Source organism: Balaenoptera borealis (genome assembly GCF_965194805.1).
Source record: "Balaenoptera borealis genome assembly, chromosome: 3".
Taxonomy (NCBI): domain Eukaryota; kingdom Metazoa; phylum Chordata; class Mammalia; order Artiodactyla; family Balaenopteridae; genus Balaenoptera; species Balaenoptera borealis.
Window position 1 is genome coordinate 160,607,641 of NC_138866.1, and position 25,376 is coordinate 160,633,016.

General features: G+C 47.0%; 1 protein-coding gene across 9 annotated transcripts in view; it reads right to left on the reverse strand.

Moving 5' to 3' along the window:
- Positions 1-7,837: 7,837 nt before the first annotated feature.
- SFMBT2 (Scm like with four mbt domains 2) overlaps positions 7,838-25,376 on the reverse strand; it is a 223,070-nt gene continuing 205,531 nt past the window's right edge. For all 9 annotated transcript variants that reach the window (XM_082387144.1, XM_082387141.1, XM_082387139.1 and 6 more), the window contains 4 exons: positions 23,771-23,937; positions 23,176-23,439; positions 22,314-22,442; positions 7,838-12,748 (listed from right to left, as the gene is read on the reverse strand). In XM_082387144.1, the coding sequence (XP_082243270.1) occupies positions 12,608-12,748; positions 22,314-22,442; positions 23,176-23,439; positions 23,771-23,937 (701 nt within the window). In that variant the 3' untranslated portion in view covers positions 7,838-12,607. The remainder of the gene's footprint in view (positions 12,749-22,313; positions 22,443-23,175; positions 23,440-23,770; positions 23,938-25,376) is intronic.

The following is a 25,376-nucleotide window of genomic DNA, read 5'->3' on the forward strand; positions in this document are numbered from 1 at the left end:
CTTCATATATGCTTAAGCATCTCATAAAATGTTTCCATTTCTGTTCATTCACATGAATTATTGGGACAGCATGAATCAGCTCATTTATATATGAAGGATACCCGGTTTCAGGTCGGTCAGTTGATAGGTAGCATGTAGCACCAACATCTGTATTTAGACAGTGTCCATACTTAATCACTCATGCCGACAGTGGGCAGAGAATGGATCACTTTGCTCAAATTATGGCAGGCATAAGCATTATTAGTGTGTGATCTAGAACTGAACAGACCACTCTCACATGTAACAACACTCCAACTTCACACCTCTCAGCTACAGGAATTTATGACAAAAAGTCAAGGGGATAAAATGCAAAGCAGTTTTTTCAAACCATTTGTAGAAAAACGAGGTTTTACTAAGAGTTAAACTATGCAGAAGAGACATTTAGAAATGTCAACTAGCTGAGCGTTTTGGGAATTGTAACTTAAATGAACCCCATGTGAATATGAATTTTCATATGGGCTAAAGATCTCATTTCTAAATAGTCTGAATAATGCAAAAATTATTTTCAGTCTCCAAACATGCTCTAATACCACCTGCTGCTTGGAAGAATTTTTTTGAAAGGTAATTTTGGAGAGACTTTTAGTCAAGATAGCTCTGTGAGTTTAAACTTAGACACACATCCTCTCTTCGAAACACAGAACAAGGACAGATAAATTAGAAAATCGTGGATGAACTCAAAAATAAGGTGAAGATCTCCACTGACCAGAAAGGTAGAGAAACAAAAAGTGGTAAGTAGGGCTGCAGCAAAGGCTTGCTGGGCTCTGGAGCAGGGCCCAAACAGGTGTAACTGGAAGCTCTGTCCTTGTGGAGAAAGTGGTCCATGAGGGATGGGGCAAGAGCTGGTCCATGAGGGATGGCGCGGGAGCTGGGCTCAGGGCTTGGAGCAAGGCTAAGGCGGATTTTCTCCAACGGCAAGGAAAGGCTGGCCCTGGTGTAATGGGCTTGGAAAGCAGGAGGATGAGGACAAAGCTTAACCACTGGAAAATGAAATAAGTTGACCATTGATTAGCTCAATGGCTGGATACACAATAGCATGGCAGAATCGCCATGGGCCAGGAATGCTGCCCTCCCCAACAATATCAGACCTGGTTCTGTTTTGTTGGTCTACAGGATGGATGGAAGCACGTGCAAAACCATTAATTCAATAAGCAGGAGAAGAAAAGAGAAAACAAAAACCTCCACTCTAAGTGATCTGGCACATCAAAATTCCAAAACCATAAAAAACATCTAATCCTAAGAAAAGCAAGGCAAAACATTCAGGATGGAAATTTCCTTCAGTTGGGTTCACAGAAGTTTCTAGATAGAATACTAGCATATAAAAATCAATAGAGTTCCCAGTAATAGCTAGCAAAACCTAATAGAAAAAAAGGTAGTCCAAAAATTATAAAATATATATAGGGAATGTATTTAACAAAATATGTGTAAGGCTTTTATGGAGAAAGAAATCACAACCTTGTTGAAGGACTTATAAAAGACATAAATCTTGATAAATAAAGGATTACACCGTCTTCTGGTGCAAAAGATTCAACAGGATAAAAGAAGTCAATGCTTTCCAAATTTTCCCACAAATTTAATTTAATTCCAATCAATATCCCAACAGAGTTTTCTACAGAATTCAACAAGTTGTGCCTAAAATTCATGATGAAGAATGGAAAGTCAAAAATAGTCAAGACAACTTAGAATAAGAAGAATAAAATGGGGAGATTGCCCTTTCTAAGCATCAAGGGTATTACGAAGCCATAATACTTAGTGTGGTAATGGCATAGGGATAGACAAACAGACCAACGAAACAGGATATAGAGTCAGACACAGACCCACACATATCTGTAAACTTGAAACAGGTGGAGTGGCAGGTCACTGCGAAAAGCGTGAATTTCTGGGCAATTAGGGCAATTTAACTGCCTTACTCTTTCTATCACCGCCCCGTTTCCACACTCATCAGATTGGCAATAATTAAAAACATGGCCAAGTAGAGGTGAGGATGTGAAGTGAAGTAGGGCATGTAAACTGGTACCACCTTGTAGGGCAGGAGTGTAAACTGGTACCACCACTTTGGATAACGCAGGAAATACCAGCCCCCCAAAAAATATTCTAGAGAGATTGGAAAAAGGAAAACTTATTAACTTTTAAAAGGAAATAAAAGGGACCATCTTAAAATCTTCAGAGTAGAAATGGTTTCCTAAACAAGAGAATAAAAGTAAGAATCATAGAGGAAGGGCGTGACATATTGAAGTACATTCAGATTAAAACCTTCCTGGATTACAAGGGACAAAATGAAGTAAAGGACAAAAACGGAGTGGAGGAACACGTTTGCAGCACAGACGATTGATATGGGGTTAATAGCAAGAAGTTACTTTTTAAAACTCTTATAAATCAGAGGGAGAGAAGGAGAGAGGAGGGAAGGAGGGAGAGAGAGTGAGAACCATCGGTACAGGCGATGAGCAGACCTTCACAGAAGAAAAAGCGTAAAGGGCCAAAAAGCATATGAAAGGATGACAAACTTCACTCAGGATTACAGCTGTGCCAGTCAAAACTATCTTGAGTTACCATTTCCACACTCATCAGATGGGCAAGAATGAAAAACTCTGCCAAGTATAGACAAGGATGTGGAGCAGGGAAAGCTCATGCACTCCTGGCAGGAGTGCAAACTGGTACTACCACCACGTGGGACGCCACTGCAGCGCCCAGTAAAGTCGAAAACGTGCACAGTCCCTGCACAGCAATTCCGGTTTGGGAAATGTCCTTTAGAGACACTGTGACGTGTGTGTATAAGAAGAATCGTGTGGAAACTTTCATGGCAGCATTCTTGGAAATAGCAGAAGAACCAAGAATGTGAAGGTCCACCAATAGGAGACTGGATAAGTCAATCACGGTATAGCTGATGGAATTCATGCCGCAGTGGAAATGAATGAATTAGATATATTAACACACATAAAGCTCATACATATAACATTGGGCAAAAATATTAAATTGTAATATGATGCAAGAAGCACGATAACATTCACTGAAGTATTGAAAACCCACACAACAGTGGTGTACATTACTATGGTCCTATTAAAACGTAGTAATAGTATAAAAATTGTGCCTAGGAATGGAAAAATTGGAATTGTGGTTACCTCTGGGATGTGAGGGAGGGAAATAGAATCAGCGAGGCGTTAAAGGGGTTTTCAACTCCACCTATAGGATTTTATAAAATACATAAATCTCAAGCAAATATGGCAAAATGCTATTATTTCTAGAAGCTGGGTGGATGGTACATAAACATTCGTTATGTTGAATTATTTAAACATTTATCAAAACATTAAAACTATTAGCTAGATAAAGATGTTTAACTCCACCCCAGAGAACATGATTATAAAATAACTGCTAGTGGGAGTTTTTTAAATGGTATAAACAACTGGATTCAAGATTGTGTTATAAATACACATGGAAATACGATAAAGTGGTAATTGGACAGAGTGAGATAACAGGGCAATTTAATAACTGTCCCTTACTTTCCAAATTTTCTTTAACGCACACATATTACTTTAATAACCAGAAAGAACATTTTCAATTTAAACTTTCAACCCGTGTTGTAAAGTCATTCCAAAAGGATTCATGTTACAAGCAGTCCCAATTACACAAGGCTGGTAGGTTTCCCAGGCTGGATTACACCAGCATATTTTGTCCTTATTATTTTCATATTGCCTATGTGAGTGTAACCATAGCTGCCTCCTGTTTCAGGCTTGTTCCCTAGAAAACAGATCCTGAAGATAAGCTTACAAGCTGAGGCTTTATTGGTAGAATCCCAGGCTGTGGGAAGTTAAGCGTGGAAGGAAGGAAAGTCAGTGCAAAGTAGTGCATTATGGAGCTGGCCACGGTTTCATGAGAGAGCAGGGGTACTTGTTCAGACACGTGGGGTGTCTCTGGACCGACTGTACAGACCACCAGATGTGGGGAAGTCCATCTGGGGGGAGGATGGGAGAGGAATCTCCTTGCTGGCTACATCCTGTCTCTTATGAATCAACATCTGCTTGTGGGACACGAACTCCCGAGCACGTCCAGGTTCTGTCCCCTGAAGCAGCCACAGCCCAGGCCCCAGCGCTTCATCTGGGCCCAGGGATGACGGGAGGAATGAAAGCTTTGATGGGTCTGGAGCAATGGACCCTGAGTGCCAGAGGGCTTGTGGCTGCCACCGTGACAGCCCTCGCCCTGGGGGTGGCCACAGCAGCTGGTGGCGTCGGGGAGGTGATGTAACAGCCGCAGTGGCCGAGTTTATCCAGCAAGGAGCTGCAAGCCTGAGAGCAGTGGAGGAACTGAACTGACCCAACACCGGCAATCCATTGTGCCTCTCGGATGCACCCCGCTGTCCCGTGATGCCCCGCTCTCACAGGCTGAGGACAAGATGCTCTCATTTTTTTTCCCAGGAGGGCAAGTGCAAGTCCCTGCAAACTATAAAAAAGAATGAGCCTTAGCACAGCCCTGACTTACATAGCATATCCATTATATTCCTATATTTCTTCTGACTTCTTCCTCAGTACTATGAACAGGACGCTCTGGTTTCCACCTTGTTTATTGGAGGCCAACGTCTGGAAACCATTCCAGGGAATCACGGAACTGGCTTCCAAGTCATCCTTACAAGAATATTAAACCCCCAAGTCACAGGTAAACACCCCACGTCCTGAAGTTCCCAGATCCAGTCTAGTATTCCGTCCGGCTTGGTCTAACACCCTCATCTACCCCCACTAGAGTCCCTCAGCTTCTGCCAGGGTGCACCGGCCACATCTTGCCTTTCCTTCGGTGAAGTGGGCTGTCCTTCCGTGCTCAGGCTTTGTCATTCCCAGCCCGGCTGTGCCGAGACCCGTCTGGTAACCGTGGAAGCGATGGTGGGCAGGAAAAGGGTAGGGGCACATCTTAGAATAACGTCATTTTGCAAAGCACCTGCCTCAGGTGATGTTGTTCTACAGTGTTCAGGCCAGGGGCCTGCTTCTGCCAACTAGGAGGGGTTGGGGCAACGTGAGGTTCAAGATTCTTGGCTCATGTACCCAGTAACCCCACCCCAGGTTTCAGAGGTTCACACTTTCAGCAGCAGAGTCCTGACTCTGCAGGAGGAAAACTGTCAGTTCTGCACATTTCACATCCTTTGCAGCTCTGCCATCCTTGTTGCCTGATTTTTCAGCGGGTCTTCCCTGTGGCTGGCATCTTTGAAAACTGCCTTCCTAAGCCTGCCACTTCCCTTTTCCTTTATTAATGTCACCGTTCTTGCCCACAGCCTTGCCTTCCACCTGTTGCTCAGCCTAGTCAAACAGAGGCCAAAGCTTTAGTGACCGCAATGCTGCTGTGGGGATTCGTCATCCTGCTTACTAAGAGCGACGGGGTCCCTACTGCTTTCAGACGGGTGGCAATCCCATCCCAGATCCCATCTGCAGGCTCTGTTTTCTAGAAAACACCTGGCACCTATGATCTTACTTGATGTTCCAAAGATAACAGAGTAGGAGGCTATGCTCACATGCTAGTATTTTTACTGTGGAATAAAATACCAGGACAGCAGCAATGAGGGAATGTGGAAATCGAGGCAAGGGAAGGAGGGAAAACATATAAAGGTGATACGTCACAGAGTTGGCCTCTAAGAAAACAAAAGATGGTTCCTCCAGTAGTTGAGACCCCTCTGGACAGGCCACACAGAGCGACCACGTTCCTGCCAGGTCCCTCGCACTTCCTTCATGGATCTGAGCTGACGCTCTAAGGTACTGATGCCTGGAGAGTCAGCTTGGATCACCCAGCCCTTCTGGTCAACTGCTGTCCCCGGAAGCCAGATCCTGCACCCGGTGGTATGTATTTCATCTGAATCCAGCAATGGTGGGAGGGGCACCAGCTCTCAAGGGTTTGATTGGTTCGGGCCTGGGTATCTGAGGTTCCCACTGAGGAGGGAGTGAAGGAAGCAGTTAGTGGTGGCCCAGACATTCCAATGAATAAGTGGTTAAGGGCCCAGGAGTCGATGGTGCCCAGTGAATGGGGATCTGAGTCACCTACTGTGGGCCAGACTCGTTGCCTAGGATCACACACAATTTCTAGTCCTATCAACCCTGGATGGATATGTTACTCTCTACCTTCTACAGAAACAAAAACTGAGGTTTTGTGTTACATACCTGGCAAACGTGAGGAAAAGAATTTGAACCTAGGACTGTCCGAAAAGTACAACTTGTACTTTTCCCGCAAGCCTGTGCTGTCTGTCTCCATCCAGTTCTCTCTCTCCGCAACGTACACCTAGATAGATGTAGCGCATCTATCACTCCAAAAGTTTGAAGCCAGTTATTTGGCAATTACCTATGATAAAGCAGATCTTGAGGTTGGGTGAGAAGGTGGGGTGGTGGTCATCGTGCTTTGATCTGACTTCAGAATAACAAAGGAAGAGTGTTCTTGGAGAATCCACATTGCAGAGGGCACTTCAGACACAACCAAGGAACCACATTACATGGGATGTGTGGCAGCTCGGGTTGGGCTGACTTCCAGAAAAGGGCTCGATGAAGTTACTCCCTAGTAAATCTTTGCGGCCCATCTATTATCTTGATGGAGTATTTTTACCCCACCGGTTAAATGCCCAGCCTTCACGCTGGAGTCACCCAAGGTCACATCCACATACGGTATTTTGTTAATGCAGTCTTTGCACCCCCCTTAAGCAGGATGCTGTCCCAGAGGCTTGGAATAAAGTAGCAGCACCACCAGAAGCCAACTCAAAGGGGCAGCAGCTTCTGGTGAACTGGGAGCTGTCAACAGCCTTGCGAGATGGCAGAAGAATCAGAAATAGGCTTTGGGTGGCAACATGGAGAGAAACGTAGATATTGTTTTGCCTTAATTCATTCAATTTAGAAGTCTGGAAAAATGTTCGGCTTTCACTTTATTATAAATTTAGTCTTTAGATTTGTTGTCAAAGGTCTTCTTCACAAGTAGAAATACGATGATCATATGTACTTGGCCACATAATCCTGCCCTAGATGCTTCTAGAATATTTTGAGAAAACGAACAATATGCTTCCTGCTCTTGTCTGCCCTCGTAGGCTTTGTTTTGTTATTAAATCTTTACTAGGAGGCAAAGCTCCCATAATTAAAAACCAAACAAAAAAATCTATATGCAGAACTTGATTGCCAGCAGGGCAAAAGAAAATGTTTAAAGCGAAGTTAAGATGTTGGAGATTGTCTGTGGTTGGAAGGAAGAATTGCTCAGCACTCCCCCACCTCCCTTCCCTAAATGCCCCTTATTCCCCTCACCGTATCTGTCCCTCGGTGATGCTACCAGAAGCAGCAGTGGGGGAGGGGAAAGGAGCATCCTAATCTGGCGACAGAGACCGCAGGATGGGTGCAAGGATATCGATTCCTCTTCCAACTTGTATGCCTAAGACCTATTTGTGACACTTCAGGGGCAATGAAAAATGTAAATATGGCTGTTTACTTATCGTTCTCATAGACATAAAGGAGTGTTTCTAGCAATGCACCAGGTAATCATAAAATTACTAAAGTAATGGAAAATGGGAAGGCTAGAGGTGATCGTGAGGATGTACACTAATGTTTTAATAAAAAGAATAAACCCAAGTTCCTGAGTAAAAGGATCCAGAGCTAGCAGGTGACCTTGAAAGGTAATGTAGGATTTTGAGAGCCTTAGTTATTAAACCCTATAAACCATAAAAAAAAAACAAAAAAAAAAACAAAAAAAAAACACCCTATAAACATTTGCTTCAGTGCATGGTGAGAAAAAAAAATCTTAATGCAAACCTTAAAAACAATATTTAATAACTTCCCACATAAAGACACAAACACCACCATAGAATTTATTCTCACTTTATTAACAACGTGGCTTACAATTTTTTTCAAGTAAAAAGGGTTTTTCATTTAGAATAAAAATTAAAATATAACTCTGATATAGATTTTCATTTATTTACATGAAAACATATATACAGAATACAATCTTACAGCAAACCACGACATGCCCTTTGTCCTGCAAATATCTAAAGTAAAAACACCAACTTTTCCCTTTTATGCACCAAAACATACACAAGATATGAATCAAATTCCAATACAAACTATTCAAACTGGAATGCAAAGCAGTAAAAGGGCTTTGACGTTCACAACTAGGGGTAGTTTATGCTTCTAGATATCATGCTGGCTCCCATTTTGAACAACAAATGAGATGATTTTTTTTCTGTCATTTAAAAACTTTTGTCTCCGATTGCCCACTGTAAAGTGATTTTCAGCAAATGCTTCTTAGAACTTTACTTTTTCTTCAACACATCTCTTCCGTCCACATGAAGTACCCACTCTGCCTGGTGATGTAAGTCTTGACCTACTGGGACTCCCTGGTACCGTATCCTAGCCTTTTTTAAACAAAACCAAGAAAATGGAAAGTCTGCAGCTCAGGAAATTGTATTACCGATCATCTAAACCAGAGATTCTTTTCTTAACCAAAACCCAAGGCAGCATCATGTGTCAACACTTAGAATTTTTAGGTGACTTAAGTGGGTCAAAAATAGCACAGTTGGGATAGCACATTGTGTTTGGGATACATATAAATCAACTCTAGTGGTAAAAGCTATGAGAGTCGCCCAATGTAAAAACTCAACTAAGTTGAAGTGAGTAAAGCAATTTCCAGAAAACTCTTTAACAGAAAAAAACAAGTGAAGGAAAAAAAGAATCATTACAGTGTAATCGTTGCCAATAGAGCCTCCCTTGCTATTTAGTTACTGCACCAGAGAGACACGGGCAGTATGTATGTCTCCCCAACGATTACTTTTTCCTTAAAAACTACAGATACCTTAAAATTTACTATTTTTCCCTTCAAATAATTGCACGCTTGGCCACAGCTTTCTAAAGATAGAATAGTGTAGGACTTGGAGCCTAGATTCACCATCTTAACCAAAAAAGCAACAATGACGCTCAAACCACAAAGACTTAACACCTGTTTTTATAGTTCTATCTAGAGAAATAAATACAAACGGGCGTTCGACAAAAGAAGTATGAAACCCCTAACGCTTCCAAAACGAAGGGAGAACAGCCTTTAGAAAGGGGCGTTTGGTTTAAGATAAAAGGCAAATCTCAGAACTTGCCTGATAACAACACTCAAGATTCTGTGACACAAATTAAGGAAACTGAGACCAATCTTCAAAGGCTGATCAAAATCAACCTTCCAGAGACTTCAGTATAGGGTAAAGGGGGCAGCGTGAAAGGCCTGAGTCATTTTAATTTATTGAGGAACAAATCAAAGCAAACACAAGAAATCACCTTTCAAATATGATCAAATAAGGCAAAGCAACCTAATAGCTGTACAGCTCAAGCACTCTGAGTCAAACTTTGATCAAATGAACCTAATTTTAAAAGTGATGGATTTCTCCATGCTATGCAACATTGTGGTGAAGGAAACTGGGTTTTTGCTGTTGCTATTTTTCTTTTTAAAGCGAAGAAGTTCTTCCGGAATGGCGACCTTTCTACGTTTATATTTTTGTGGACAGGATATTTTCCTAACACAGGACAAAAGCAGTCAAGAGGTCAGAGGTGGATACGAGCTCCATTAGTTTTAGGGCGGGACTCAGTGACGGACTCTCAGCCTTAGAGATGAGGTGGCATTTCTGCTTTTCAAGTGATACACGCTGTACATACAGACTGCAGGGCCTGCTCGGCCGGGAAGGGGAACACAGTTCTTGGGCCGTTCCCAGAGGTAATGAGCAACCCGGTGTATGCCGGACGCAGGTACACAGAGGAGAGGCCTCTGACCCCAAAGCGCTGTCAGAGAGACAGCGGGGAGACTGGAGCATCTGGGGATGAAGAGGGGAGGGGGCATTGCCAGCTGGAGTGTTTCAACCAAGAAACGTTTATCTTAGGCGCTGGGGTGCATTGGGGGCTACAGGTGTGAGAGCAACTCTTCCCGCCATAAGGGACGAAGACCGAGTAACAACGCTGTAAAACGTTCCTTGAAAACTGGCCCTTTCTCTAAGGCAGAAGCTGGTGAGAGGGGAATCCTACAGAGAAATGAACACCACCTGACACTTACGCAGCCCAAGTCCTGCTGATGTGAAGAAGCACAGACCCCCATCACAGAAGTCCCCAAAGAATCTGAATTGGAGGGCAACGTTGGCAACACTCAGAGCAAAAGTATCTTCTTGCCCCTAAAATGTTTCCTGGCTCGCAGCAGGGCAGGGAGATGGCACGCAGACAGCCTTTAGGACGCCTGCCCCAGAGCCAGGCCTCTTCTGCCTCGGCCGCAGCCGTCTCCCCGCCAAGCACACGCAGAGCGCAGGTGGTTGACAGGGCGGATCCCACAAAGAGACCGAGGATAAGGAGAGTTCTGGGCATCTGGCCCCTCGGGAAGAGGATGCTTCCCCAGCAATGGTGGCCGCGTCTCCCCCGGGCTGCCGGGTGGGAGGCCTCCAGCTCCTCTGCGTGGGCCCCAGGGACTCCCCCTACCCCCCGGAGAGCCACTTATTCCCACGCAGCACCCTCCCCTCTGGGCCACTCCTGGAACGGGCACGAGAAGGTGCCATTCATTCTGAAAGGGGGCTGCAGCCCTCACATCCCTTCATTCCCGTCCCACATGCAACGGGAAGAACTCAGCTCAAAAAGGCCACAGTGAAGGATCACAAACGTGTCAGCGACGGGAAAATGCCCCAAACCATGAAAAGGATGCCCTTTCCAACTGGTTGACAGAGTTCAGCTCCATGGGACTGAGCGTTTAAGGCCAAAAGCACATGGCTGAGGAGGCAGCGGTGGGGAACCAAAGAGAGAAATGGGACCGCAGGCCAGGCTGGGATCCTCACGGACGGCTGCCCGTCTGCACAGGCCAGGCACAGGGCCTCCCAGCAGAGGCAACCGGCAAGTCCAGTGCCGAACGTTTAAACTTGACTTAGGATCAGCTACAGGGGGGACGACAGTCTCGACCACATGTTTTCTCTTTTCATCCGTAATGGTGACAGAATGTTGACAAAGGTTAGCCTTAGTGATGGAGCCTCTCAAAATCTGACAGATAACCAGCCCTCATATGTGGCACGAATATGATCAGCTCGTCAGCCAACCCAGGATACTATTCCTGGAATTGCTGACACTCGCGTCAAAGAGAAGAGGTCGAGGTAATTATGCTCATAAAGGAAGAGCAGGGTGGGTAGCGCCCACTCTTCCTGGGCAACGTGGGGCCTGAGCTTCCTCACACAAGTTTAAAAAGGCTTCTGGGCAACGACCAGCACAGAATACAGTGGTCCGTTCGGGCTTCATAGAATATATTGGATCCGTCCAGGGTGCACACAGACGAAGCACCTGGTACAAAAGACCAGCTGGTCCCCGGAGCCACAGATCTCTCTACAAACGACTGGACCCACTTAATGAAAACAGCCAAGAAATGTCCTAAGCAAACCAGAGCCGGAGTGAGCTGCAGGAATTACACACTCTCTTTTTCTCGCTTTGGCCAATGTGGACTCTTCCCTGACAGCAGGAGCAGGATGGGGACAAGGGCACACGTGTCAGTGCCACACGCCTAAGAGTTCAAACCTGTTACTTTACCGGAAGGAGGTCCAGGGTGATTCAAAGTCAGCCCAGATGACGGGGTCAGTCAAAGGCCGAGCCAGGAGAACGTGGGGCTGCCTCCAGGGCCAGGGCCCCTCATCACCCCGTGGGAGATGTGTGTGCCGGGGCAGGGGTGACTGAGCAGGGCGGGGCTTGAAGGGACCCTCCTCGGGAGACCCAGTACAGTGTCCCTCTAAGGGAAGGAGCTGTTGGACCAACAGCTTCCCTCAGGTCTTTTCCCCGCTCTTGCTCTCTGGAATGAAGCTCTGCCTTCAATACACAATTCAAGATGCCCCAAGAGACTAGAGGAGACCCTCCCTGACCTGGTGACAGTTAAATGAGCATGTCGGAGATCTCAGAGGTTCTGTACAAGGCTGCAAGCACGCCTCCTCCCTGCAGACTTCCTGGATGCCCATCTCCCTGTCATGACACCCGGCCTTCCTTCTCTGCCCAGACTTTCTGAAGTCTCCTCCGACAGGCGGAGTCCCTCCTTTGCTAACTGCCATCCTGAAACATCGCCTAGAGCTGTGCGTGAGAAATGAGTCACCACCAGATCAAACTGCAGCAACAGCTACACGCGTGTCGACCTGAAAGAAGCATCTATGGATGTGCCTGGGAACAATCACACTAAAGCCATCTGCAAGGCCTCCTCCTGGGTCACAACCTAAAAGACATCACCTGCGCCTTAGTTTTCAAAGAAGTGTGGGCCTTGGTTTAGGAAACCTTGTTCCGAGGAACCTGCCTGGTTTGGGGTGGGAGAAAGGCGGGGGCGTGGTCTGCAGAGATGCATGTCCACATCTGCAGGGTACGAGCTTAAATTCACACCCTCCAGGAGCCACTGCTGCGGGGCCCGGGGTGCTTTGGAAACATGGAAACCTCGAGTAGGCTGGTGGGCAGAGGAGGCCCTCGTGCTTCTCGCCTTGTGGGGACACAGCATGTGCACCACCTGACGCATCCCGGGAAAACGGAAGGTCCAGTCCCGGAAACCCTTCGAGACACGAGACACTGCATCACCGGGACGGCGGGTGGGGCGGGCGGGGCGGGCGGGGTCAGTTGGCGTACTGGGCATAGAAAGCCACCTTGACCCTCTCGATCTGGTGGCACAGCTTGATGGCGGGCCCCAGCTTCAGCTCCAGGCACTCCTGCACCGTGGGGAGGGTCAGCAACAGGAGCGCTTGGCCGTCGATATCCTGCCAGGAGACAAAGCCGGGTTAGAGCCCAGGCGGGACAGGGTGCACGGGGGTGGGGGTGGGGAACATGTGAGCCACGACGGGCTTCACCCCAGGCCCAGGGCATGGGGGCGGCTCTCGTTCCCTCTGAGCCTGCAGAGCACGGGCCAAGACGGCGACTTGGCTTGATGGCTGCCTGATCTCTTGGCTAATAAAATCTTTCTGCTAAGATAACACTGGCTGCTATGAAATTCTCCAGCCTGGGCTGGAGGGGATGAAGAGCTGGGCTGGGCTCTCCCTAAGCCCATCACCTCTTGCTGGTTAAGCCCCAGGCCCCCAGATCCAGTCCTTCCTGGGCTTTTGGTGTCCTCCCTCCGCTCTGCTCTGTGACTATCTGAGCCCTGGAAAGGGCTCTCCAGGAACAAGAGAAATGTCCTCTCTTCCCTGCCAAGCCCTGACAGTTTACCATCAGAAGGGGTGAGAAGATGCCACAGCATGATCTTCCACAGAGGAGAACACATGTACTTGGACACATGTGTGTGTGCCCGTGCACACACACCCCCTCCCCACATTTACAACCTGTGTCACCCAGAATGAGGAGTCTGAAGTCTACTCCCTGTGCTATCTTACTTGGCCCTTCTGCATCCATACCCAGGGGTCCCCACGATGGGGATGTTCACTCAATCACTGTGAAATTGCATTCACCATAGAAAGAAAGGGCACAAAGGCTCAGCCCAAGGCTTTACGATCACCCCAGTGGGTTCTGTCTCTTCACCAGCTTGCTTCCTGTAAGAATCGGGTTTATTTATCTAGACATCGTTTGATTGGGTTACTGAGTGTCAAGGCAACCCCTCTTCCTGTTCACCCAGGCTTCATGTTCTGGAGGAAGTAAACGAGGGCCCAAGAGCCTGCAGGCCCGAGGTAATGATAAAGGTCGTCGTGGAACGGGAGCAGACACTGACGGCGGCACACACAGCAGACTCGCCGCCACACAGAGCAGCAGGGCCCCAGGGCCGCCGTGAGCCACAGCGGCGCAGCAGCTACACCATCGACGCAGGCACGTATCTCAGGGACCGCGTGTCGGTGAGGTTCACATAGGCAGCTTTTTTTCTTAAACTGTTTATCTAGCTGCCTTGAAAGCAACTAAAGCAAAAAAAACCCCAAATGGGTATAACTGTTAGCCTTGCCTTCGAAGACTAATGTTTAAGGATAAGCAACATTTATCATTTGATCGGTTTTGAAAGCCACCTTGATGCACTGTTATCCCCTAAGACGTATGGAAGCAATAAAGAACTTAAAAAGCATCAATGCAAATGCCATTTATTATTGTTAAATTATGGACAAGCACTGGCTGTGATGCGTGCGACTGTAAGCCATGTCTCCACCAAGACTCAAACTTGACCTCGTCAAACCACAAAGGGAGCAGAGCAGCCTTGAGTACGCCCTGAAAGTAGGAGACAAACTCATAAAACTGTCAATGAATTTCTGATGCTATATCTTTTTTCCCTTTACACGTGCCTTTACACGTTATTTTACATTCTTTTCACATGCTATACCTATAAGACCACGAAGCAAATAATGGTACCCCATGGCCTGGGGCCTGTTAGCTGAGTCCACTTTCAGGGCCAAATCCACATATATTCTATCAAAACTAGACCTGGAGAGTGCAGACCAGCAACACTGGCTGATCTAATTAAGATCACATAGCTGGTGAGGGACAGCGGTGGAACTCCGATCATGGTTTTCTGAAATTAAACTTTGGGGGGAAAATTGTAGCTCAGCTCTTCACATCTGCACCAGGTTGTGATGGCTACCCTTGGACACACAGATTAATCACAATTGAAAATCAGCCCTAAAGTATTTGTATAACCCTCCACAGTCGGTTTCAGTGAAGGTGGCCGCCATATGCATGCACCACGTTGAGTGGAGGATGTCACTGATTCAATCACTCAACGGGCATTTATTGAGCACCTACTAGGTGCCAGGCACTCTGAAGGCCTCTGGGTGCATCACTCTGAACAAAACAAAGACTCCTGCCCTGGAGACGCCAAGAATCTTAAGGGAGGTAGACAAATAAGCAGACCCCTATGATATAGGGAACTTAATGTATGGACGTAGTGCTACGGGCCCCATCAGGCCAGGCTACGGAGCCGATCTTACAGGAGTCAAGGAAGGCTTCAGAGATTAGACGATGAGGTACTCAGACCTAGGGGTCCAGTGGGAAGTATTAAGGCGAGGACGGACTCAGGGAACACAAGTGGTTCATCAGTGCATGGAATTCAAGGAGCGTGCGGAGACACTGAAGGCAGAATTGAGATGGGCCCAGACAGGAACTGGGGACTTATTCTGGAGATGTGTGATAAGAAGTCACCGAAGGACGTTAAGCAGATAAGTAACTTTATCAGGTGTGTCTGCAACCTAATATTGGCCACAGGGTATCAGAATGAATTACGCAGGGAAGGGATGAGAGGCTGAAGGCAAGGACCTTTATTAGGAGGTGGCAAACTGAGTCCGCTGAGAGAGCGCGTCGGCCAGAACTCAGATGCTTCCCATCGGATGCATTAAAGTTTACTGTAAAGCAGATAAGCCAACCACAAACTGGGGGGAAAAAGCCTGCTACGTAAACAACTCACAAAGGATGGCAGCAGTATCCAGAATACAGAAGGAGCTACTACAAATCAATAAAAAGAAGATAAACTATTTTTAAAAATTAGGCAAAAACCATGAGTAGGTATTTCACAGATGAAACAAAAGTGGTGAAAAATTTAAGAAAAGATGCTTAACCTTACCAGGAATCAGGGAAGTGCAAATTAAGCCCACATTACAATATAATTCTATACCCACGAAAGTTAAGAAGTCTGACAATATTAAGTGTTGACACAGAAGCCTCTACGTGATGAGTAGAAAGGTACATTCGTATGCTACTCTGGGAAACATTTTGGAAATCAAACAAGAGCACAATAAACACAAAATTCTGAATAGTATTAACTGCCAGTGGAAATAAAGGGGAGTGAGAGGGAGGATGGCCTTGGTAGATGCAGCCATGTTGCAAAGTTCCTGATTCTTCCTTGGGTTGGTGGCTTTCATGGGTGTCCCTTTTATTAATAGGCCCCATATGTACAAACAGTACATATACTCTTCTGGATGCACAGACTAGTTTTCAATAAAAGCATTTCAGTGCATCTACAGCTCTGATGTGAATCGGTATTTCTCACTGGTTTTCTTTCTGAAGTGAAAGTTTCTACACTTTCCTGACACACCACAGCCAAGGGAAGAGAAGGAATGCCCTCCTAAATTCATGGATCTTAATTTTGGGGGAGGTGTTATAAGCCTTTTAAAGCTGTTCTCATGTCTTTGCCAAATATTTATTAAATTATTCATATGTCAGACCCCAAAGGAGATGTGGGAGATACAAAATGAGTGAGACTTGGCTTCCTCCTTCTGCAGCCAGGGAGCAGAAACACCTGCGCAAGTAGCTACCAACGGCAAATTTGGAAAGATACCCAGAGCCAGAGATGGGCCCTGGGACACTCGCCCCGGCTGGGGGAGCCAGGCTGGCCTCACGTTTAACTGCCTTGTGATAAGGCATATCAATGCGGGCATGGGGTTTTGTTTTCCCCTGCTCTATCCTCAGCACCTAGAAAAATGCCTGCCGGGCACATAATAGGTGCTCAGTAAACATTTGCTGAATAAATAAATGGGAAGAATTGGCCTCAGTAAACTTAAAAGTCAACAGAAGGGTAAAAGGGTAAAAGATGGAGAGGAGGTGGAGGAGCAAGATGGGGGTGGGGATTAAGAGCCCCAAAATAGCCAATATTTTGAAATAACTATAAATGCAATATAACCTTTAAAAATTGTGAATCACTAGTTGTACACCTGAAACTTATACAATATTGTGCGTCAACTGTACCTCAATAAAATTTTTTTTAAATAAAGGTAAGGGTAAGAGAGAATTTGGAAGGTGAACAGAAGTGGAGGAGAAAGAATAGGGTATTCTTGGGCTACCTTAGTCTGTTCCGGCTGCTAAAAAAGAACACCATGGGATGGTAGCTTATAAACAACCAACATGGATTTCTCACAGTTCTGGAGGCTGCAAGTCTAAGATCAAGTAGATTCAGTGGGGTGTCTGGTGAGGACCTGCTTCCAGGTTCATAGACTTCTCGCTGTGTCCTCACAGCAGGGAGGAAGCTGTCTGAGGTCTCTTTTATAAGGACACTGATCCCATCGTTAGGGCCTCACCCTCATGACCTCATGACCTCCCAAAAGACTCACCTCCAAATACCATCACACTGGGGGTTAGGATTTCCGCATATGGGTTTTAGGAGGGACATAGACATTCAGTCTATAGCACAGACACCACAAGCAGTGTCATGAGGTTCCTGCAGGGAGAGCTGTGCCATCTGTCGGGTGAGCTGGAATGTACCAGAATGCACCCCCACTAGTGCTTCCTGCGAGGTGCCTCAAGCAGGCTGACAGGGACCAAGAGTAGCTCCTTTAAGTCAAGTCCTCAGCTCCCGAGGACTCCCTACTCTCTTATGGGAAGAAATGAGGACGATGACAGTGGACTGACTGAGCCGCAGATAGCCTCAAAATAAAACCCCACATCCAGTGGTGAGGGGTCTCCAAATCCCCAAATAGAAACTCAAAGATGGCCCTTCAGTTTGTCTTTTCCAGGGCAGAGAGTGGGAGTAAATGCAGTGTTTGCGGAGCTTTGAGGACCACGGATTCCTTCCCATACGGCCCAAGTGTTGACCCTGGGGGATCCACAGTGCCTTAAATCAACCACGAAGACACGCCGGTTTACATACACACAGAGTCTGATCCACTTCCATAAATGACTCCCCGAACTCTGACCTCCTGCCTGTTGGGACAAATGTGCTCGGTCCCGCGGTCCTATAATTAATTGTGCAGTCAGCACCAGGGTGGCCGCTGCTATCAAATTCCATGCTCATCCGAAAAGTGACAGTGACTTTGAGAAACACAAGATGCGTTTGCAAGTGTCTGGGGCAGCGTTCAGAAGCGCACAACGGACACGCAAGGATTCCCGAGATGATGAGGCATCGTAAAATATGCCTGAGATAAAGCGGGGCCTCAAGATTAAGTGCTAAAACTGCCAAATTACTTTTACAAAGTTGGATAAAGAATCTGGGCTCTTTCCCGGGACACTCTTTGGGAAAGCACGTTGTTTGGACAGGTAGCATGACTGACTATCAGCCACGCGGACCACGGCCCTGCTCTCCAACCTCGCAGCCAGCAGCTGCTCCGGGGACCTCAGCTGTAAGCCCACCTCCCTCACCTTCCTGCAAAGACCCCTCGTGTGTGCTCTGGCTCAGCTGACCCGGCCTCACTCCCGCAGTCGGCATCACCTTCTACGGCCCAATTCCAGGCTATATCTTCCCAGATTTCTCTGCCTACAGCTGCGTCCTCTCCTGCACCGACGATGACAATGTTTCAGTCTCTTATGTGCTGCTGCCAGCTGCTGATGTGTCCGTGGTCCCCAGTCGACGGGAAGCATTTAGAATTGCAAGCATCTTACCCACCTTTGTCTTCAGGCAGCTTTTAATAGAGTGCCTTGCACATAGGTTATCTGTAAATTCTTGTTGAGATGAGGAGATCTTACACATCATCGGCTAACAGGAAATCAAGGGCTTTCTCAGTGATCCCCCTCCTCTGACTTGGAGAAACCTGAGCATCAGAAGGTCGTGACCTCCCATTCCACGCCCACGGTGCCCAGCACCACGCCAGCACACATGTAGGTGCTCGGATGATGGCTGATCCTTGGAAGAGCGATGGGAGATTCGGAAATGGCATTTAAGGCAGGGAGAACACAGGCTGGGGTATCTGTGAGCTTCCTCAAATTTCCTAGAACTGGGGTTCCCAGCATGGAGAACTTATCTGCCCTTTATTACAATGGATATATTTCAGCCCTCTTGTTTTGGAAACTTTGGATGAGAATGCTAAAATGGATACAGCTCAGGGGTACTCAGCATTTTTACAAAGGCAGAGAGGTTATTTGTCTGTCAGATGCCAGGCTGGCAATCTAAAAATGTGGTTTAACTAGAAATAAGAATGGTGTATTTAAAGGGAGAGTTAAACAAAATTAGCAAGAAAATTCCACCTGCTGATTACATCATTAGGTTTTTTTTTTTCTTTTTTAATCTATAAAGGTGTGCAAGTTATAGAAGGACCAGCAAACTGTAGTTTGAGTTCTGTAGAATTATCTTAGCAAATGAGTTGTGAGAAATAATGAGCTAAATTCCAGCTACTGCAGTGAAATCATGCAAGTCACCACTGAAAGGAGTGAAAAATTGAGGGGGCGGGGGGAACCCACCTTAGAATCCCTCTCATCATAGCTTTTGTTCTGGTTCCAAATAAGTTATTTTTTTCATTGATCATGTAGTTACAGACCTCACAGTTGATTTAATTTTTAGAAATATGCTCCTGTATAATTCAGAATGGTTGGCAAATCACTTGTTATGTTAAATACAGAATTACCATAAATGGACTACTCATTTTTAAGAAATGAAATAAGATAAAATACAAAACATGAAAGTTATACTTAGTACATGGGAAGATCACATTTATTTTGATACAGAGGTCAGTTTAGGAGTTGGTGGTTCCTTAGAGGGGATATTCAGGGCTTACAGAAGTAGAAAGAGGAGGGAATTAGTCTAAATGTGGATAACACCTGAAACTATCCTGGAATTTCTTTATTAAAAGTAAACCACTAATTTGGGTAGTTTGCTTATTGCATGGCTCTGATTCACAAAAGGTGAATGAATAGACAAAATTTTATTTAAGACTTTCCTGCTTTTTATAGACGTGTGGAGTTTCCCTGTATAATGTACATATTTGCAGCATGAAATTATAGAGTATAGATTTTTTAAGCAGTTACTATAACATTTCAGAGTTAAAAAGCATATATATTCTGGTAACGGGAAGTTTATAATAATTTTTGTAAATGCTCCTGGTGATTACGGTAGTCTCTGAATTTACGACTCGGAATCCAGGGAGTGAAGGCGCGTAGCTGTGACTCCACGCGCTGTGATTTCTCTCACGTGCTGGTGGATAAACCCCCAGCTCCTCCCCATTCATCTAAAAACTCATACGACGCCTGGAGGTCCCATCAAATCAGAGCTGTGGTGTTTGGGCTCAAAGGTGATAGAACAAATTAGTAATTAAAGGTCTGGTTGAACAAAAAACACGCTCAGGTGCCCACGGACTTTAGGTAGCCCCGCCGGGAACAGCCTTTTACTGTGACAGATGAAATGGTCTAACATAGAACTTTAAATAGAAATAAGGCTATAATCAATTAAATTCTACCTATTTTTCTCTCTATAAGAGAAATAAGTAGGTATGTAGGGCCAAGTTTTTAGGTGATGTGAGCAGATGCCCCTTGTTGATCCTAGAAGTGGCCGAGTGTCGGGAATGTTTCCTTCTTAGATGCCTTGGCTTGGGAAGGCACGAAACTTCCCGAGATGTTGTTATAAACAGGGATTAAAGTCCAATTAAGGATGATTCAGTATAAGTAGTATTTTAGCCTTTTTCACAAATCAGCTTTGTTTTCACCTTCTTATTACCAGATATTTAGGAAAGGAATCAACACTGAGCTTGTCTGCCCTTCACAGCACAAATAGCCTCTGTTCTTTGTCCCATGAGAGGCCCAACTGGAAAACATTCGTCAGTTCAAAGTGGCACGTGAGTCTCAAAACAAGACCTTAGACTAACACAGACCGATACCTTCTGTATCTGCCTCGTGGATATTCCAAGGTCTGTACCAGACACTCAGTGGGTGCAGGCTGAATGAACATAGGACCGGCTGGAACACGTGTTAAATCTGTGTCATTAGCACTCGTCACGTATTCAAATGCGATGCTGTTTTCGAGGTGCTGCTAGTAATAAATACCAGACTGGAAAAATGCTGCATCGGGCAATGCTTTAAGCAGGATTTCAGCCTTCTGCTTTGTTCTTGTTTTCAAGACCGAGATGCAGTTTCTCAACAAGCCCCAAATCATGTAAGTCCTCACGTTTCTCACAATTCTCTTTCTTTCCTGTTTGTGTGTTTAAATGAAGGGACATGCTCATTGCCACGTTCTTTACAGACAAGGAACCTTTTTCTTTTTGTCTGCTTTTAAGTGTCACCCAGAGAGGAAGTGCAGCTGGTGTCAGACAGCGAGGAGGTGGCCTGGCCTTCCAGCCACCATTCACTCGTTCCGTGCACTTACTGGGTGTCTGCAGAAGACGCTAATGGTCCATCAGTGGAAACCTTGGAACACTGAGGGCTACCCTCTCCTGGGAGGAGCTGGGAACCACATTAATTTGCTTTTTACAATTCATTACTGCATTTTGGTGGCCTTGGGAGAAAATCTGAGAAATTCACTGGGTACAGGGGAAATCAGAGGCCTTTCTTGTTTTCTTAATGATTTAATGCTTGAATTACCCTCTTTCTAGACTATTGGTTTGTATAATCTAAAAAAAAGCTAGATGGGCATATCTTTAATTTATGACATGGAAAACAGTACTTTAGTGAAATGCAAGGTTGTGAAAGATATTTACACTGTGAAACAATGCAAGAAATGTCAACAAATTGAGCAAACATAGTAGAGCAAGTCACAGGCTTCCACTTGAACCTTCTGTGTGAGGCCAGTGAGAAGTGTGCAAGGTGGATTATATTTAGAGTGGGGATTTGTTTTCATACTAACTTAAGGGAAAATATAAAAACCCTCCTTCCTTACGGCACATCATTTCATCTGCTAGATTAAAAAATTTTAAGGTATAAATTATATCAATTGTTCTCCCATTTATCCATAATTTAGCATAGTACCTAACATACCATAGACTTTAAAATAATTTACAAAGAAAGAAGTGAAGAAAGTAAGAAAACAGTGACAAAAGCAGCATTAAATAAAACGCAACGGCCCGAGGGCTTCTGCCTCTGGGAAGATCAAGTAGACTTTTCCCTCTTTCTCTCGAGAAGTAAAAGCCCTGAATGTTATAAATAAGACAAACATAAGAAGATTCTGGGAGGTGGAGAAAAGAAGGCAGACCAGCCAGGGACAGTGGGACTCCAGATTTGACACAGTAGCCAGTTCTCTGAGCTTTTGTTTGTTGGCCTCCTATGTCTTTAGTGTTACACAAGCTGGCAGCCCAGAAATGCCAACGGGCACAAATGAAAAGAGGGCCAACAGAAGCCTGTTCTCTCTACTGGAAGGGGGGAGCTGGGGAGACAAAAGCCTTTCAGACGACAACTGCTCCACCACGGGCCAACGTGCACCCCACCCGCCAGCCAAGGCAGAGCTGGGAGCCCTGAACCCCAGCCTGGCCAGGCTGCGTAAGACCCAGCCCTCACCAAGGGGCATCCGAGAACCCCTAGTAGAGGCCGGAGCTGCCGTCTCCACTGCACGGCGAAGAGACCTCACGGAGCTGCAGGTGGGACCACACGTAGAGCCCGGGTCTCCTGCTCCCCTGCCCCCAGGGACGACGAAGCCCCCCACCCCCTGCCGTGGCCAAGCCCCAGGAAGCCAGCTCGCACAGAAGACCCAGAGGCTCAGAACCAAAACAGCTGCTGAGCAGCAGAACCCCGTACCTGCTCCTGAAATATTTTGGCCAGGGGGGCACAGTCCGTCAGCTTGATGAACCTCACCACGTCTGTCACCGACCACTCCAAGGGGTTGCTCTCCAGGACCAGCCTCTCCTCCTCCTCTTGCTTCACCTCCTGCAGAGGGAAGGGAAGCAGGAGGCTGTTTTATCACTTCCCGGAGGGCGGGACCCTCTCTGAACCCTGAGGGCCGGAGCCAGGCTTTCTGGACCACTCGCGGCCTCCTCACTAGGCACCTGGACAGGTGCAGAGGCGGCCGGTATCCAGGGATGCTCTGAGCAACTCGTCTGGGTTATGACTTTGCTCCAAAGACTTGTGTATCTTTAGAGGTTAAAAAAAAAGGCACAGTGATGGCCGCTGTTGACCCCCAAGTTCAGGAGCTCTGGGGCTGAGTGCGGGATCTCTGGTCGAGGAGGAGATGGGGCAGGAGCCGGTGTAGGCGCAAGGCCGCTATGCCCCCATTTACGTGTGTGACGCTGGTGCCAGCGACCTTCCAGCTGATCGTGCGACATGTGGGCTCAGGGGAGACCAGATACCCCGACTACACATTTTATAGCATCACAAGGTCTCCTAAGGAGGGAAAGCCTAGTGTTTAATGAGACCTTGAGGACTTATTCTGTCTGTTCTCCTGACAAGAATCCCTGTGGTTTTAAAACCTTCCAGAAAAAGAGGTGCTATTACTTCCCCCAGAACCCCATCCTGAGGTTCACCGTCCTGCTCCGTGGGATGTGGAATCACCAAGCTTTCTGCCCCTGATTTAGCAACAGAGCCGGAGCGGTCCCCCAAGTGAGGCCCCGTGCTGCCCCACCGGGGACACCAGACGGGCCAGATGCAGTGGCCTGAGCTTTACCTCCGCTGCTTCCTGGCTGGGGGCCGGGCCCCCGGGGGCCCCCTCGGTGCTGGCGGTGGCCTGGGCCCTCCGGCCCCTCCGCGTCCTCTCCACGGGCGCCCGGCGCTCGGGCTCCGGGCCGCTCCTCAGGGTCACGGCCCTCCGGGGCCGGGCGGAGGGAACCTCGGCCGAGGACGTGTCCGTCTGGTCATCACGGAGCTCGGAGCCGGTCTCCTCACTCCCGGTGTCATCATCCAGGGCGTCCGCATCCTCCTCTTCACTTTCCTAGGAGGACGGAAGATGCACTGAGGTGGCGGGGGAGGGGGCCCACAACTCCACCCCAGACCCTCTCCTGCCCAGGTGCCGGTGCCACCCTCCTGGTGAGATTTGTCCAAGGAGGCCTCGGAAGATGGATCCCACGGTCCCACCCAGGGTCCCACCTGCAGCCCCTTCCCAGCCGAGACGCTGCAATGTTAAGTCTGTGTTCGACAAATAAGGAGGGAGTTCTGGTAGTTCACGATTCTCACCATTTAGCATCAAACTTCAGCCTGGCCTTGGCTGTGAAGCCAGGGCCGCGCTTCCCCATCGAATGTGGGAAGTTCCGAGCAGAACATACCTCCCCAGAGCCTGCGGCAAAGCCCACGGCAGAGGACCTCCGTTTCTTCTGCACAAAAATGGATTTTCGTCGTTTCCTGCGTCTGGCCGGTTTAGGGTGTCCGCTTTCAACACTGCTTTCTCCAATCGGGGGCTTAATGATCTTCTTTCTCTTCCCATAATAGTAAGCTACAGGGAGAGAGATGATGAGATTAAAAACTTCATTAAAAGGTTACACCCATGGGCATGCATGGACGGGGAGGAGAGAGGCAGGAGCAAGGCGGAGGGAGGAGAGAAGGAAAACTAAAAGGAGAGGGAGGGGGAAAGTGAGAGAGAGATCATTCCTTCATTTGAGACCATCAAAACTTCACATCCCATTTACACCTCAGGAAACAGTTCTGAGAAAACAGCTCCACAGGGGGGAAACCTGTCCCCAGTGCCCTCGTGTTTACAAGGTGTTACGGACAGAAGTGTCATCTGCCACCTGCACAACCCCTCGCAAATTCAAATGTAGAAGCCCTAACCCCCAATGTGACTGCATCTGGAGATGGGCCTTTAGGGAGGTGATTACGGTTAATGAGGTCATAAGGGTGAGGCCCTGACCCAACAGGACCGATATCCTGACAAGATGAGGAAGAGACACCAGGGATGCACAGAGGGAGGACCCTGTGGGGACACAGCGAGGAGGCGGCCGACTGCAGGGCGAGGAGAGAGGCCCCACGAGCAACCAGCCCTGCTGACACCTCGATCTGGACTTCCAGCCTCCAAAACTGGGAGAAATGAATGAATGTTGTTTAAGCCCCCCAGTCTGTGGGACTTTGCTGTGGCGGCCCGAGCAGACTAAGACAGAAGGTGAGCCAAACAAGCTTAAGAGTTATTTCAGGAGTTTCTCTCTGCTCCCCTTCCTTGCCCCCAATACTGCACACAGTGGTGGCAACCACTCCCACTGGAGATGCTCCGACAGCTGCCCCCGAGTCTGAATCTTGAAGCATCAACAAGCACAGTGAACACCTACTGGAGGGTCCTGGTCACGAAGGATTTCCCCATCTCTCGATCTGACCAAGACCAACTGGCAAACACACAGCCCAAATTAATGGGGCACCTTTTGTCTTTTCAAATAGTGTTCCTTACCCACTACATAACTATACACTTTATTCTTTTCTCTCTCAGTGGAGACTGTCATTACTACTGAATTCAGTAACAGAGTTATATGTCTGTATTACCACCTAGAGCAATAGTTAGAAAATTATTTACCAACTTTCAATCATGATTGATGTATTTTATCATTTGAATGCATAATCAACTGACTAAAACCTATTATGGGTCCAGTTTTCAATTATGATCAACATTGAGATGCTTCCTCATTAGCCAAAGCCTCAACTGTTCCATATGGAACTCCCATTATGCCATAAAAGGACCAGATGCACCAAAGGAAACTTTATCTATGGCTGGAGGCATACAAAGGAAAATACCAAATGCACGGCTCCTGGATGACAGCGGCTGTTTCCCACCCTGCAGTGAGGCCGTGTGTCCACACATCCCCACACCACTGTACCTTAGAGGAAAGTCACTCAGCCTCCACACCTCAAATTCCTTATATGCAAAATGACCGACTAGTGTAGGTTTCT